General features: G+C 35.3%; 2 protein-coding genes and 2 long non-coding RNA genes across 16 annotated transcripts; 3 read left to right on the forward strand and 1 right to left on the reverse strand.

Moving 5' to 3' along the window:
- Positions 1-1,396: 1,396 nt before the first annotated feature.
- LOC104699421 (uncharacterized) lies at positions 1,397-4,203 on the forward strand. The gene is made up of 3 exons (XR_753362.3): positions 1,397-3,462; positions 3,550-3,654; positions 3,760-4,203. It is a non-coding gene; the product is annotated as an uncharacterized LOC104699421 (long non-coding RNA).
- Positions 4,204-4,233: 30 nt separating this feature from the next.
- Positions 4,234-10,425, forward strand: LOC104699484 (cycloartenol synthase). Of its 9 annotated transcripts, none has more exons than XM_010414798.2 (19): positions 4,234-4,721; positions 5,043-5,228; positions 5,310-5,399; positions 5,617-5,811; positions 5,916-6,000; positions 6,571-6,737; positions 6,990-7,178; positions 7,340-7,453; positions 7,809-7,931; positions 8,016-8,138; positions 8,213-8,311; positions 8,459-8,515; positions 8,661-8,707; positions 8,798-8,941; positions 9,053-9,230; positions 9,324-9,404; positions 9,536-9,619; positions 9,702-9,835; positions 9,976-10,102. In XM_010414798.2, exons 1-18 carry the CDS (start codon positions 4,524-4,526, stop codon positions 9,819-9,821), a joined length of 2,280 nt encoding a protein of 759 aa, XP_010413100.2. In that variant the 5' UTR covers positions 4,234-4,523; the 3' UTR covers positions 9,822-9,835; positions 9,976-10,102. The 9 variants fall into 9 exon arrangements, 3 of the variants coding, with proteins under 3 accessions (XP_010413100.2, XP_087316797.1, XP_087316800.1); XR_015563317.1 differs by having other exon boundaries at positions 4,304-4,721; positions 8,611-8,707; XM_087460671.1 differs by lacking the exon at positions 9,976-10,102 and adding an exon at positions 10,388-10,425 and having other exon boundaries at positions 4,304-4,721.
- A 16-nt stretch (positions 10,426-10,441) lies between these two features.
- On the forward strand, positions 10,442-12,422 carry LOC104699454 (sugar transport protein 7-like). 2 transcript variants are annotated; one of them, XM_019228929.2, is made up of 4 exons: positions 10,442-10,586; positions 10,680-10,999; positions 11,075-11,701; positions 11,824-12,422. In XM_019228929.2, the coding sequence occupies exons 1-4, from the start codon at positions 10,442-10,444 to the stop codon at positions 12,271-12,273; spliced, it is 1,542 nt and encodes a 513-aa protein (XP_019084474.2). In that variant the 3' UTR covers positions 12,274-12,422. The 2 variants fall into 2 exon arrangements, with proteins under 2 accessions (XP_019084474.2, XP_087316810.1); XM_087460684.1 differs by having other exon boundaries at positions 10,446-10,586; positions 11,079-11,701.
- Positions 12,423-12,692: 270 nt separating this feature from the next.
- Positions 12,693-14,630, reverse strand: LOC104699430 (uncharacterized). 4 transcript variants are annotated; one of them, XR_753364.3, is made up of 5 exons: positions 14,251-14,630; positions 13,899-13,950; positions 13,737-13,809; positions 13,469-13,637; positions 12,693-13,161 (listed from the first exon to the last, which is right to left on the reverse strand). It is a non-coding gene; the product is annotated as an uncharacterized LOC104699430 (long non-coding RNA). The 4 variants fall into 4 exon arrangements; XR_753366.3 differs by lacking the exon at positions 14,251-14,630 and having other exon boundaries at positions 12,693-13,150; positions 13,899-14,228; XR_753367.3 differs by lacking the exon at positions 14,251-14,630 and having other exon boundaries at positions 12,693-13,172; positions 13,899-14,221.
- Positions 14,631-15,703: the final 1,073 nt, after the last annotated feature.

The raw sequence follows: 15,703 nt of genomic DNA on the forward strand, positions 1-15,703 counted from the left end.
ACTATATCCATATCAAACGAAGATAATACTAAACTTTAATATAAGTTCTCCAAATATAAAACTTTACTATAAGTTCTTAAGAAAGAGCAGCTATCTGGCGTTTTTGGCTACGTAAGTGATTGATAAACCAAACAGAAACCATCAGTCAAGGTTTTCAAATCTGGGAAAAAAAATCAGAAACCTAATCATCATAAAATAGATATATAAATCTATTGTGAGAAGTTAATCTATTATAAAGGATAGAAAATATAAAGAAAATGAATCACCAATCAAAGGAAGCAAAAGAAATACGGAGTGGATGTTTTTTTTTGGTTAGACACTTACATTCCGGAATGAGTTGTACTTCCCCGAACAATATGTCATTATCACCAGGATTTGAATCGCTTAAGCCTTAATCCTAATTAACGTCCATGAGACCAGTTTCATCTCTGGAACTTGCACATTCCCGAGAAAACAATGAAATAAGAAAGGGTGAAACCCTTAGATAGGATGTGAAGCTATTGGGAGTAGAAGAAGGGACGTTTTGTTTTTAAATATGAAGAAAGAGGTGAGGTCGAACCTCTCTCGAAATCCTGCATATATATATAGTCATAGAAAGCAACCTAAAATCAAATTGACGTGTAATAGAGTGGCTTTAGGAGTCCCAAATAATTAGGGGCTTCAAAGAAATTTGGCCCAAAAAACAATAGAAAATGGTTAGTGAGTAGTTCATAAAATTTGGCCCTCATTAAATAGAAAGAGTAGCTGAGGTGACAGCACCATAATGAGAAAAGTGAACTTTATATATAAAGATAATTTAATCAAATTAATTATATATTTTATATTATAATATTGATGATATTAAGAGCATTCCCACCCCACATATTGTGGGGATGAGTGTCAAAAAATAATAATAATAAAAAATAAAAAAGGAGAGAAGATTAAATCTTCAGATAAAATATCTCTATAGCGACATTTAGAGACCCGGGTGAGAAAAAAACTTTCAGCTGTCTTATTCTTATTGGTAGTAGACAATAAATTTAATTAAATAATAAAATAATATATATATATATATATATATTAAAAAAAAGCTTTGAGATCTTCGAAACAAAGATGATCGATAATAATGCTCTAATAATATAGTGAAATTATGATTTATATGTGGTGTAACACCAAATTAATGATATTTTAAATTTATATTAGTATCCATCCAAACTAGTCCCATCATATAATCTCATCGTACCATATAACATGACCATGGTATATGACATTTTTTTATAATATAAATGTTCAGAAATTTAAATTTATTATATAGTATATAATTTAACGGTTTGACTAAAGATGTAAATTAAACCGAATACAAATTTTTAAATTTGGATGATTGTCAAGTTAGGTTTCAAGTTCATTCAAATTTAGATTTATTTTGATTTTTTTTTTTTGCACAACTGTCTTATTTATTATATGAGAAAGCCTCAATCCACAAAGCCAAATTGTGACGGCCCAACATTTTACAAAGCCTAAATAAACATACCAGAGTCAACAGGCCTAATAAAACAAAACAAAGCCCATTAAGGAACCCTAGACAGAAGGAAAAGTTGATAATTCAGCGCAAAGTACATGTGGCTTTTGAAGAACAAGTTGGAAGACACGAGGAGGAAAGACGAAGGGGTGGAAATCTCCGATCACCGGCAGTTGTTGTGTCACCGGAAAGCATATAGTCCGGCCAAAATCGCCGGAAATTTGACTGCTCGATCGAACTCAATCTTTGCCGAAAGAAGTAAAGGAGATTCCAGTTTAGCTTGAATAAGACTCCACTTTATGCAAATCTGAAAATCTTCTTCATCTTCAACTAACAGCTTTTCAATCTTCAAGGAATCACCAAACACAAGCTTTTCTTCAAACCTTTTCGAATCCAAAAAACTAGGCTAAAGCTTTGAACTCCAGATTCTAAACAACATAACTTTCTTTCAACAAATCTAGATTGGATCAAAGCTTCCGTCACTGAACCTGCAAAACAAACAAATTGCCTCCATCCAACCAGTATCGGCATATGAATTATACCATCAATTACTTTATTAGCTGCTAAATCATCCCAAAGAGCCAAGAAAGACACCAATCCACAACTCCCAACCAAATCGAGCCCCTTAAACAAGGGAGAACCAGCGAATTGCGAGCTCAGATTAAATGATGATATGTGCAATTAAAATAACCGATACACAATTGAAATCCAAGGAGAGAAAAGAAAATACTAAATCCGAAAAAATTTGGAGCCAAAAGTAGCGGAGTCTCGCCCAAGAGATGAGCGGAGAGACCACTAGAGATAAGCCAGCCATCAACGCTAAAGAAGCCGCTCGATGCCGGAGTACAGAGCCGACCACCGGTTTCGATGAAACCACCGATGTCAGAAACATAGCCGGTTGAAGATGCTAACGAAGCCATCTACGCCGGAAGCAAAGCCAGCCGGAGATGCTAACCAAGCCATCTACGCCGGAAACAAAGCCAACCTACACCGCTTTATATAATTTTGATCTTATCTATATTATATGAATCTAAATAATTGCTTAAAAGTTTTAGGCCATATGGGACTTTTGTTTTTTAAATCAATAGTAATGTTTTTTGTAGTTAAATTTTCTCAGAAATATGAAATATCAACGATGATATTTTCCCATTTTATAGTGTAGAACGAAATATCATCGGTTGGTTCTGATTCGGTTTTGTGTCTTCTTCCCAACATTTATTTCACATTCCTATTTCATATACGTATTTTTTATCCCCCCAATAATGATCTCAATCAATTTTATAATTTTAAAAGTCTAATATATCATATAATTCCTATTGTGTATATCTATTGTTTGACCGCTGTTTAATAATTTAAAATAGCATTACTGTTTATAATAATTATTTTAGTAAACTATTAGTCTATTTTTGTTTCTTTGCATTTGTATTTACAATGTAGTTAAAATATATTTTAAATACTAATAAAAATAATTAGATGAGTCTGCCATAATTTGACAACCATAATTTAGGGGGTTTTCTTTTTATATTTTAATACTTTTGTATTTATAGATATTTACTACCATTAAAATGCTTTTTTTTTTGTTTGTTTTATAATTGGATATTTGATTAATTTTAATCTATTAGGTATAAAGATTAAACATTTGTTATAGTTGGGGGCCCTATGGCAATTCTTGTACTTGTTGTCTTATTGATTCATATTAGTTAAGTATTAATTAATTTTTTGTCTCCACCGACTAAATCTGATTGTCTGTAGAGAAAAAGAAACGTCAATTTTTATTTTCTCTTATCATCTTTAACATTCTGATTTTCTCAAATCTGAGATATTTAAAGTTCTTTTTCTGATTCTTCCATGTCAACAAAAGAAATAATAGATTAATTTAGAAGGTAATCATGTAGAGAGAAGCATCGATCATTGCTTGTCCATATCGTTTTCATCTCCACGATGCAAGATTGGAATGGTTCCAGGTAAATAAATATGTTCTTTCTGTTGTTGATTTGTTAAAATTGTTTGAACTCACATATGGTTATACGCTGATTTCTGATCAATTGTAGATAATCGAAATAGGAAACATGTTGGGGGAGATTCGTTTATTACAATAAAGTGAGCAGGTGATTCAATCTTATCAGTTGTGGACAGCCATATATGATTTGAGATAGGTATGATGTATTAAGAAGTACGAACCTAAATCTCTTCCTCTAGCTAAATTTTTGAATCTCTTGCTTTTTCAATCGTAGCTATAGTAATTGGGGTTTTGTTTTCAGGCATCAAAAACTAAAGAATGGGAGTTTTCTTTCACTTAGCCTCACTCACAAGGAGGTGGGTGGATTTTTTACACAAATCGCGTGATGGTCAGAGAGATTATCCAACCTTCGTAATTCTTGTATATGTTGACTTGGTTCTTGAGGGAAATGGGTCAAAGTCTTTCAGGTTAAATCCTAACGGATCATGTGCCCCTTTTATCTTTGTCCACAAATGAATACCATTCTGCATCAGATAAAAGTTATGTTTTTTCTTTGTAGACACAAATCTCGCATAAGATCCTCGTAGAAGGCAAGGAAAATTTGTGTATTTTTTATTTTATTCTTGAAGATAAATAATTGGAGGAGGGGAAATAATTAAAGGTTATGTAATTTTCAAAAAAGGATCAGCCTGGACTTGTTATTTTTGAGTTGTAATAGTGGAATCCAAACTTAGATTTTTGCTAATATAAACAGTGGCAGGGTTATAAATAAGTTAGAACTTCAAAAAAAAATTTCGTAAATGTTTCTGAAAATGTATATATAAATAACAACTGTACTTAAAAATAATCAAGTGACAGATCAGCATTTACTTAAAAGATTAACATCTGGCGTCTCTGTGTTGTACCTTCTTCAATCCTCGGTTTCATCCCAAATAAAAAAAAAAAAAAAAAAAAAAAAAAGAAAGAAAAAAACCACAATTCTCTCTCTATCTTGGTGTGATCTCTTGATCCGAATTCTTCAATCTCCGATTTCGTGATTCAAGGCGGGCATCTTCGGAGCCCATCATGTGGAAGCTGAAGATCGCCGAAGGAGGTAGTCCATGGCTGAGAACCACCAATAATCACGTCGGACGGCAGTTTTGGGAGTTCGATCCGAGTCTCGGTACGCCTGAAGAGCTCGCTGCCGTCGAGGAAGCTAGGAAGTCTTTTACGGAGAACCGATTCTTGAAGAAACATAGCTCCGATCTGCTTATGCGTCTTCAGGTACGGTACCCTCACTTGACTCTTGCACTGTGTTTATTATTTCACCTGGAATCAATTCTAATTAGATGCTCTTTCTATTTGACTGTGTTGTGTTATTGTTAGCCCCCTTTACTGAACCAAAACCAAGTATAGTACTACTACATGTGGATCTCTAGGAGCATCTACTCTAGTTTCAATATTACAAATAGAACTAATTTCTAAGCATGAAGCAGCTGGACTAGTGTTGACCCATCTCTTAGTCTGTAATCATTATTGTTGTTTTAGCCTTTTGTTTTCTGATCTGAAAATGATCTCTATCTATCTCTCTTTCTCTGTCTGTAGTTTTCAAGAGAAAATTTGATTAGCCCAGTTTTACCTCAAGTCAAAATCGAAGATACTGATGATGTTACTGAGAAGAATGTGGAAAACACGTTGAAGAGGGGTCTAGATTTCTATTCAACAATACAGGCGCACGACGGGCACTGGCCAGGCGATTATGGTGGTCCTATGTTTCTTCTCCCAGGACTGGTCAGTTCATATATAGTTCGTCTCGCTAAGCTTACTTTTTGCGAATCTTTTTTTTTGCTGAAAGCTTGATGCTGATTACAGATAATTACACTCTCCATAACTGGTGCACTGAATACAGTATTGTCGGAACAACATAAACAAGAAATGCACCGTTATCTCTATAATCATCAGGCAAGAAATTTTTTCCTATCTTAATCATTGATAATTCTGATTCCTCGCAAATGGCTGATTTTTGGATTTTCCTATACTGTTCTTTATGTTCTTAGATACATAACATGTCCATATAAAAATACATGTGTAGTTGTTTGTGTACACACATCTCTATGTTTCAAAGAGTTCCTTCATCTAATTTCGGATTGTTGAAACTATTGACGCTACATGGTTTCAGAATGAGGACGGAGGTTGGGGTTTACATATTGAGGGCCCTAGCACCATGTTTGGGTCTGTCTTGAACTATGTTACTCTAAGGTTGCTTGGAGAAGGACCTAACGATGGAGATGGAGCTATGGAGAAAGGGAGAGATTGGATTCTAAATCATGGTGGTGCTACCAATATCACATCTTGGGGGAAAATGTGGCTCTCGGTACTGAAATCTTACCTTCGATCTGTCCCTTTAAGTTATCATTTCGAATATTTCTGTTACTTGACTAACTTTTTTGTTTGGATCTGCTAATACTGTAAATAAAGGTACTTGGAGCTTTTGAATGGTCTGGAAATAACCCACTGCCTCCTGAGATATGGCTTCTTCCGTATTTCCTACCAATCCATCCAGGTGCTCATAAATATTTGTACAACGACAATTTCATGTGTTCTTGACTCTCTCGACTTGGATACTGTTTAAGCTTATTCTTTTCCCAGTCTTCAATTGTTGGCCGACTAAATTATTCTTTCAAAGCATGTGCCTCTTATAATCAATTTTGGTTCAATAGCTATACAATGATATGGAGAACGGAAAAACCTAACTGCTGTAACCATGCCCGTAATTGTTTTGCCTCCTTTATACTCCCGTAGGTCCAACTACTTTAATTGGGATTTAAGTATAGTTATATTGGTGATGAGCTCCATAAGCAGTAGATTATCCCAGACTTTATGATATGGAATACCATTGTTCATGGACAACTCAAGTAGAGTAAATCTCGAAAGAATTTTTAAATCTGATCATAGCTTGTCATCTATTAATGCTTCATGCTTGTTCAAAGCACACTTATCGAATGTATTCACCCTGTTTTTATTTAGAAAGATGGATCTGGTTTCTTTTGCTACAGCTTGCTTTTTAGTTCTGATGTATATAGATATAGTGCACAGTAAAGCATCAAAATAAGCTTTTTTAATCATGCTCCAGGAAGGATGTGGTGCCATTGTCGGATGGTGTACTTGCCGATGTCGTATTTGTATGGAAAGAGGTTTGTGGGTCCCATAACTTCCACTGTTTTATCACTGAGAAAGGAGCTGTTCACTGTGCCATATCATGAAGTCAACTGGAATGAAGCACGCAACCTTTGCGCAAAGGTTCGTTGAATGGATGGTGGATTCTGTAACTATGCTAACACACAAGCTAATCCGTTAAACGGAGTTACTTGCTTTCTTAAAATACCTGAGCATTGCAGTTTAAAGAGATATTGTTTGGCTGAATAACACAATTAGATTAAATGATTCTTAATAGATTATTCAGTACTCAAATATAGGTCCTTATACATATTGTTGTGTAATCAGATGCTCAGGGGTAACTGTTTTTTGCTGATAGTTGCTTTTCTATTGAAGGAGGATTTATACTACCCACACCCACTTGTCCAAGATATTCTGTGGGCATCACTTCATAAGATTGTTGAGCCTGTTCTAATGCGATGGCCTGGTGCAAATTTGAGAGAAAAGGCTATTAGAACCGCAATAGAACATATTCATTATGAAGATGAGAGTACTAGGTACATCTGCATAGGTCCCGTGAACAAGGTATGCAAATCAAACTTCCACAACAGCCTCTGTAACGTTTTCCAACCATTGTTATTATTCTCTTTCACAAGTTCAGTATGGGGATATGTTCAACTTTGCGTTTTATTTCTGGTTTTGAATCCTCTACTTTAATCATCTTTGTTTTGTCCTTTTGATAACAGGTATTGAATATGCTTTGCTGTTGGGTAGAGGACCCAAACTCCGAGGCTTTCAAGTTGCACCTACCAAGAATCCATGACTTTCTCTGGTTAGCTGAAGATGGAATGAAGATGCAGGTACCGCATTTTTGTAGATATGATTATTTTAAGTAGATTATATCGACCAAGGTGACTGCGGAACCAGTACGAATATTATGTCTCTGGAATCGTTAGCTCAACAATATACAAATATACACTTCAAAATTTGATAGTACTTAAAATAACATTACTACATTAACTATATGAAGTGGGAGTTTTACCCTACTGTGTCCTGTCTTAATTTCATATCTTGTGAGCATCTACATTTCGACGTACTCTTATCATGTTTCTTTTTCTTCCTGCTAACTAAAACACCTACTTTACTTTCTATCCCAATTACTAGTTATAAACATTGAACCTGTTGTCCATACTCTAATGCAGCAGCTATTGACAGGGTTATAACGGAAGCCAGCTATGGGATACGGGTTTTGCTATTCAAGCGATTTTGGCAACTAACCTTGTCGAGGAATATGGACCCGTTTTGAGAAAAGCACATTCATTTGTAAAGAATTCCCAGGTTTGTGATAGGCAGTTAATGACGATCAGCATGTTTCTCTGGATGCTCTTTTCGCTCTCATGGTTGTATCTTTTCATGGTATAGGTGTTAGAAGACTGCCCTGGAGATCTGAATTACTGGTACCGCCACATTTCTAAAGGGGCATGGCCTTTCTCAACTGCAGATCACGGTTGGCCCATCTCCGACTGCACCGCAGAAGGACTGAAAGTAATAATAAAGCGATAGACTGACCTTTCAGGATTTCTTTCTTGGTGGTAATGAGTTTGGTATTTCCTCTTCAGGCTTCTCTTTTGCTATCCAAAGTTCCCAAGGAGATTGTTGGTGAACCAGTAGATGCAAAACGGTTATTTGATGCTGTTAATGTTATCATTTCGTTACAGGTTAGATTTGGTTTCTATTAGTAATGCATGGTATTTTGATAAGTCATAGGTCGTCTTTCTGCTCTGTTGGCCTTTTTGAAAAAAAATGCATATTTCGAAAACGAAAACATCTTCCTTGTCTAATTAGCAGATAATATCTGATTTCAGAATCCAGATGGAGGCCTCGCAACATATGAGCTCACCAGATCATACCCTTGGTTGGAGGTATTGAGTCTGTGCCTAGATATAGATCTGTAATGTTCTCACAAGCTTGATAACATATACTTTTTGTATCTATTTGTCAACACATATTGCCTTAGTCCCCTTTGCTTGAGGTTTTAAGGAAAAGTTTACTCATTTCTGTTGGCAGCTAATCAACCCAGCAGAAACCTTTGGCGATATTGTTATTGATTATCCGTAAGGCACTAGCATCTTCCATTGAATCATCTAGTTAATCCTATATTATGTTTTGCAAATTTCCTTTGATGCGCAAGAATGGTTCTGTAGTTACGTGGAATGTACATCAGCTGCCATCCAAGCTTTGATATCATTCCGAAAGCTGTATCCTGGTCATCGGAAGAAGGAAGTAGATGAGTGCATTGAGAAGGCAGTTAAGTTCATTGAATCTATTCAAGCAGCAGATGGCTCATGGTTAGTCTCTAGTCATTATAAATCTATTTGTAAACTTACATTTTTTTCCTTATGTTTTATCGTTGTATCTTCTAGTTGGTGTCTATCTTGTAACCTGTGATATTTCCTTAGGTATGGATCGTGGGCTGTTTGCTTCACGTATGGTACGTGGTTTGGAGTGAAAGGGCTGGTAGCTGTTGGAAAAACATTGAAAAACTCTCCACATGTTGCTAAAGCTTGTGAATTTCTGTTGTCGAAACAACAACCTTCGGGCGGATGGGGAGAAAGCTATCTTTCATGTCAAGACAAGGTTAATAATTACTTTGTATGTTAGCTAAATTCTACTTACTGCTACTTTTTGAATTGCTGAATTACTTTTTTTGTTTTTTACTTTTATGAATAGGTCTATACAAACCTTGAAGGCAACAGGTCTCATGTCGTGAACACAGCATGGGCTTTGCTCGCACTCATTGGTGCTGGGCAAGTGAGTAAATTCCTTAAGAAACTTTAAACTTCAGTTCATCGTGACACTTTGAGATTCTCATTCTTTTTTTTTTTTGCTCCCTCTCTCTCTTTCCATTTATACTTTTAGTTCTTTGTGTGTGTTCTTATTAGGCTGAGGTAGATCAAAAACCACTGCACCGGGCTGCAAGATACTTGATTAATGCACAGATGGAGGATGGTGATTTTCCACAACAGGTAATAAGTTGCATCAATCACATCGGTATTTTGGAGTTTCTCTTGGATAACGGATAATTGATCTATTGGCTCTCTATTTCAGGAAATAATGGGAGTCTTCAACAGAAACTGCATGATAACATACGCTGCGTATCGAAACATTTTCCCGATATGGGCATTGGGGGAGTACCGTTGTCAGGTATTATTGCCACAAGGAGAATGACTTAAGTCTTCAAGGTAATTATTTCTCTAGGGAAGGAACTGCGTAGCTCCAATGCATACTTTTTCGAAAGTTGTGTCATCCGTAATGGATGTGCTCTGATGCTTTCGTGAGCCAATCTTTGTGTAATTGACTTGAACTCAATTCTTGGTTGCAGATTTTGTTGGGTTCTCTTGAGTACCGATTTTAGCAAAGTGTCATTTTTATTTTATTTTTTATTTTATTTTGTGAAAACAGACATTTTCTTGTATTTGGTTTCTCAATTCATGTTTCCGCTTAGGTCATGTCTCCGGTGGTTTCCCACTTTGCTCATTATAAATTGGCTTTGACTGGTTACATTTATTTAGTAATTTTTTTTTTCCCGTTGGTAGAAATGAAAATAAAATATCAGCTAGAAATGTAGACGAAAACAAAGCAATTTCTTCGACAAAAGCTACTAGAAGGCTTAAAACTCCTTACGCAACTATCACCATCTCCTAGAGCCGGAAAACACGGTAACATGAAAAAGAGATGTTAGTGTACCTTTTTCATTTGTTTTTGTTTTCTCGCATGCTTGAGAATTTGAACAGATTATGTCACATACAATCATAATAAGATAAGTAGACAAGAGCAGAGAAAAGAAAATGGCGGGAAGGGCGTTGAGGCCAGCGGAGGTGGATAATGAGAGGGCTGAACGATACCAAGGGAAGGTCACCGGCTTCGTCATTGTCACTTGTTTTGTTGCAGCCATTGGTGGATGCATCTTTGGATATGACATTGGCGTCTCAGGTTCTGTAATACTCCCTTTTAAAACCCAAATTTGTTGTGACTAAGTGAATTTATATAATTCTATATATGGCATGGTGTTTTTTTTACTAACAGGAGGTGTCACGTCGATGGATGAATTCCTTAGAGAGTTTTTCCACGATGTGTATGAGAAAAAGAGAGATGCTCATGAAAATAACTACTGCAAATTCGACAATCAAGGACTTGCAGCTTTCAACTCGTTACTGTACATGGCTGGTTTAGTTGCAACTCTGATGGCCTCACCAGTCACCAGGAACTATGGACGACTTGCAAGCATCATCTGTGCTGGGATCTTCTATGTAATCGGAGCTGCTGTAAATGCTGGATCAGTGAACCTCAAAATGCTTTTTCTAGGACGGATCATGATCGGTTTTGGCGTTGGATTTGAAAATCAGGTTTTTGTGAGAGGACAATGTTGTTAATGAGAAGACCAAAATATGTATAATCTAACTTATTGTTTTTCCTTTCAGGCAGTTCCTGTGTACTTATCAGAGGTGGCACCAGCCAATTTAAGAGGGGGTCTAAACAGTATGTTTCAATTGGCAACAACACTTGGGATATTTTCAGCCAACATGATCAGTTACGCCACGGAAAAGCTCAAGCCTTGGGGCTGGAGGCTCTCTCTTGGCTCGGCTGCTTTTCCGGCTATTCTCATGACCCTTGGTGGTTATTTCCTCCCCGAGACTCCCACCAGCTTGATCGAGAGAGGATTAACAGAGAGAGGCAGGCAAGTCTTGGAGAAACTAAGAGGAACAAGAGACGTCAACACTGAGTTTCAAGACATGGTAGCTGCAAGCGAGTTGTCGAATTCTATAAAGCATCCTTTCAAGGAAATTCTACATAAACGCCACAGGCCTCAGCTCGTTATGGCCATTCTGATGCCAACGTTTCAGATTTTCACTGGCGTAAACTGCGTTCTCTTTTATGCGCCTGTTTTGTTCATTACTATGGGATTTGGAGGAAATGCTTTACTCTACTCATCAGTCCTCGTAGGAGCTGTCCTTGTTCTCTCAACTTTGATTTCCATTGCATTAGTGGACAGATTAGGACGACGAGCTTTGCTCATTAGTGGCGGATTACAAATGATCATTTGTCAGGTTAAAATATGTTACCGCTCATCTTTTTGCAATCATCATACCATACAAAAAGTTTTAGTTAAGTCTAAAAGGGTTTTGGTTTTTGAGTTAGGTATCTGGTCTCATTGTTGTCTGTAAAACAGGTGATAGTCTCAGTGATCTTGGGATTGAAGTTTGGAGACAACAAAGAGCTATCAAAAGGGTACTCGATCCTCTTGGTCATCTTCGTTTGCCTCTTTATACTAGGCTACGGATGGTCTTGGGGTCCGCTTGGCTACACCATACCGAGTGAAATATTCCCCTTGGAGACCCGTTCTGCGGGGCAAAGCATCAGCGTTGCTATCAATCTCCTCATGTCCTTCATCATTGCCCAAACTTTCCTATATCTCCTATGTGCTCTAAAGTTTGGAATTTTCCTTCTCTTTGCTGGTTCGGTTTCCGTGATGACCATCTTCGTTTACTTCCTCTTGCCTGAGACCAAAGGAGTGCCAATTGAAGAGATGACAGTCATATGGAGGAAACATTGGTTCTGGAAGAAAATATTACCTACAAATCTTGAAGCTGAGAGCAGCCATGCACAACGAACACAATAGTAATTAGGTATACCATCAAAAAGAGATGTTAGTGTACCAGTCAAAAAGAATTTACCTTACGAATATCATATCATAACATCATTTTTGAAACATTATAGATCTTGTAATCTTATTATATAAAGTTTGATGTCAAAGTTACTCATTAGCAAGATCCTCACATGTGTCAATTGTATATCTACGATTTTTACATGTGTTCAGATTATTATTTAACATGATCGCCACATGTGCCAAATTAACAATCTTACATTTTGACATATATCTACCAAAAAAAAAAAAACTAATCCAAAAGCAAAAAGAAAATATTTAACTCTATTTTCTAGAGCATATATCTTATTATATAAAGATGTATATTAAGTGGTATCCCATATCAAATCAAAACATTAAGTACACTATTAAAATCATGAACAACAAAAAGACAAATACAAACCATGCAAGATCAGAAAACCTTGCTACCAAAAGAAAATGGGATATCATGAGTAATGATCAGACTTCAATGATACAAAAGACATTTGTAGATGAACCTCATATACGGCTGGATTTAACTATGCTTTATATGTGAGTAAACAAACTAAATCAACGTGTAAGTACAAATTTATATAATCCTACACATATATCTTCAACTAGGACTATTTTCAAATCTAGAGGTGTCAAACGGGCATGCCCGCAACCAAACAGTCTGACCGCGACGGTCTTGGTTGTCGTCGGATACGCTGCGGACAGACCCGCCATGGGCGGCAGGTTAAGTACCACTGCCCATACCCGCCCCGCTTTCCTTAGCGGTCTAATGGGCATGCCCGCGGGCGTAATGGGCATTGATCTTGAAGGCTACAAGCATGTAAAGCATCGTCTCTCATCAATTGCCCTTTCCATTCTTTAGCTGTTATACCACTAGAGAGAGTCTAAGAGCATGACAAAACTGATTCAATACAAAAAAACTAAGAGTCTAAGAGCATAAGCCAATAATTAACTCCGTATAACAATGGTCCTTCGTTGTGAATACAAAACAGACCAGCTCATACGAGCAAATGTATACGGCCATACGTGGGTTGATTTTAAAGATTCTAATTGACAAATTAATGTTAATACATTCATCGTATCACAATGGTCCTTGTCCATATGTGGTATCTCTTTTAGTGACATGTTTAGATGAGTAATATAAACCATGATACAAAACAAGAAAGATGAGAAACATTACGTGAGTATCGATAGAAGATCAGCACAGAAGATAGACAAAAATCTCAACCCTCCTGGATGCGTATTCAACCTCTCAAATAGAACTTCATATGTTGGCCTAAGAGATTGCCTCAGATTCCTTTCAATGCGATAGAAAACAGAAGATAAAGCCTCCTTATTATCATCATCACCTAAAGAAAAATACTTTCTCATCAATGTAGCATTATCGAATAATACCATAAAAAAAAAAAAAGGAGAAGTGAATCAGATTTAAAGAGTTCACAACTCACAGTAACAATGCAGTCAAGTGAAGAAGCCGATCATTGACGTTCATGTGGATTCACAAATCGATATATGAAGAAGCTGTACCATCCACAAAATACACATATCAACAAAAAAAAAGGTTCCTCTAAACTAAAACCATCAAAGATTCTCTCGTTGTCATCATCAACCTTTTGGTGTTGAGAGATGTACGGCGTTGTTGGTTCCAGAATTGACAATAAACTCAACACCGACATGCACACACACACAACAAAATCAATGTTAGACGATGGAAGCAGCCGTTGTTAATTCATAACTCGAAATTGCACATAGAAAAACATACAACAAAGATTCACGAAGCAAAACCAATCCAACAGAATTTTAGACTAGCTTCGATCAAATTTTAGACTCATGATTCATGAACTAGATTAAGCAATAGCAAACGCTATAAACGCAACATTGTAAAAACCAAAAACAGAAAAAAAAAAAAAAAAAAAAAAAAAAAAAAAAAAAAAAAAAAAAAAAAGAAAGAGAACAACAAACCTGAATGAATCCGCAATCGGGTACCGGTCTTCACTCAGATTCATCAAAAACATCTCTGAATTCATGGAGAAAGTAAGAAGAATTGACACAGGTTGAAAGAATCGAAGAAGAGGAGAAGAAGAGTAGAAGACGAAATGTTCTTCGGACCACCCGCAGTCTCAATCGGACAAAACCCGACTAAACCGCAAACCAAACAGGTTGAATCCGCGAGACCCCGCTAAGTGACATATCGGGCATGGCCGCGGGCTTTAGGCCGGTTTGACATCTCTATTCAAATCTATGAATAATAAATATCGTATTATTTTAAAATTTGCATTCATTTTCATTGTCTAACGTAATTTACCAAAATACAGGATTCCCAAATTACAACTTCGCAACTTAGATGATGGTAAGGACTTATATTATATTTGTTTTATATAATTTTGGATGACGAATCTACCTACTATCAATATTTATTTATTCCTTCTTTTTAATACTTTAATTTAATTATGTTGTAGCATTTTTAGATTTTAGTTATATTATTTAGTTAAATTTAATTTTCTTATTAGGAATTTGTGATATTTTAAAATATTTTTTTAATATTATTTTGAGTTTCTTTTTTATTTTGTCAGTTAAAGATAGGTAAGATCTTTATTTATTTATTCCTTATAATATAAATATTTTAAATTTCTTATGTTGTAGTATTTTTGGATTTTTTTAATTTTAGTTTATATTTTATATCTATAAATTATCTAAGACTCCTATATCATTGTGGTTATAATTTTTTATTTTTTTAACTGTCTTTTAATTTCTGAAATTTTATTGGGTTGGTCATAAACTCATTGCAATCGTGTAGATATTTTTTCATCTGTTGTTCATCCAAAATATTTTTTGAGTAAACAATTTTAGTGGTTAAACAAGCTGTCGCTACAATATTAGTGGTAAAAAAAAACTACGTCAAAGTGAAAGTAAAGAGACAAAAATTGGTTTAATTTGTTCACAAAGACATTTTGTAGATGGAGATAGAGAATATATTTTAACAATAAAATATTTTAGGGTGTAAGAACAAATTAGTAATTGTAATTAAAAAATAGAGTAAAATTATATGTGGATGCTAATAAGATGATACTTTGATTGGTTGATTGCATGTAAAATATTTTGGGAATAAGTTGTTGAACGTTTTAAAAATTTGACAATAATAATATGCGTAATGGTTAATGTTTGAAAAATATTTTGGTGGTCGATAACTTAGCTTTAGGTTATTGTAAGAACTATAATAATAATTTTAAAATATTTTAGGTTATTGTAAGAACTGTAATAATAATTTTAAAATATAAAAAATATAAATTAGTGTATTAAAGTAAAAAACTTCTCTCTAACTAAAAATATTTATCTATTTATTTTCAGAAAATATATTTCACTTACAAAAGTATTTATATATTTTCAAAATTTTAATTTTATTAAATTATTGTAA

Source organism: Camelina sativa, chromosome 1 (genome assembly GCF_030686135.1).
Source record: "Camelina sativa cultivar CO46 ecotype springtype chromosome 1, ASM3068613v1".
NCBI lineage: Eukaryota > Viridiplantae > Streptophyta > Magnoliopsida > Brassicales > Brassicaceae > Camelina > Camelina sativa.

Coding starts and splice junctions, on each gene's coding strand:
- LOC104699484 (XM_010414798.2), top strand. CDS start 4,524: ATGTGGAAGCTGAAGATCGCCGAAGGAGGTAGTCCATGGCTGAGAACC. Junction 7,454..7,808: donor AAGATGGAATGAAGATGCAG/GTACCGCATTTT, acceptor AGCTATTGACAG/GGTTATAACGGAAGCCAGCT. Junction 9,620..9,701: donor ATGGTGATTTTCCACAACAG/GTAATAAGTTGC, acceptor TCTCTATTTCAG/GAAATAATGGGAGTCTTCAA.
- LOC104699454 (XM_019228929.2), top strand. CDS start 10,442: ATGGCGGGAAGGGCGTTGAGGCCAGCGGAGGTGGATAATGAGAGGGCT. Junction 10,587..10,679: donor ATATGACATTGGCGTCTCAG/GTTCTGTAATAC, acceptor TTTTACTAACAG/GAGGTGTCACGTCGATGGAT. Junction 11,702..11,823: donor TACAAATGATCATTTGTCAG/GTTAAAATATGT, acceptor TCTGTAAAACAG/GTGATAGTCTCAGTGATCTT.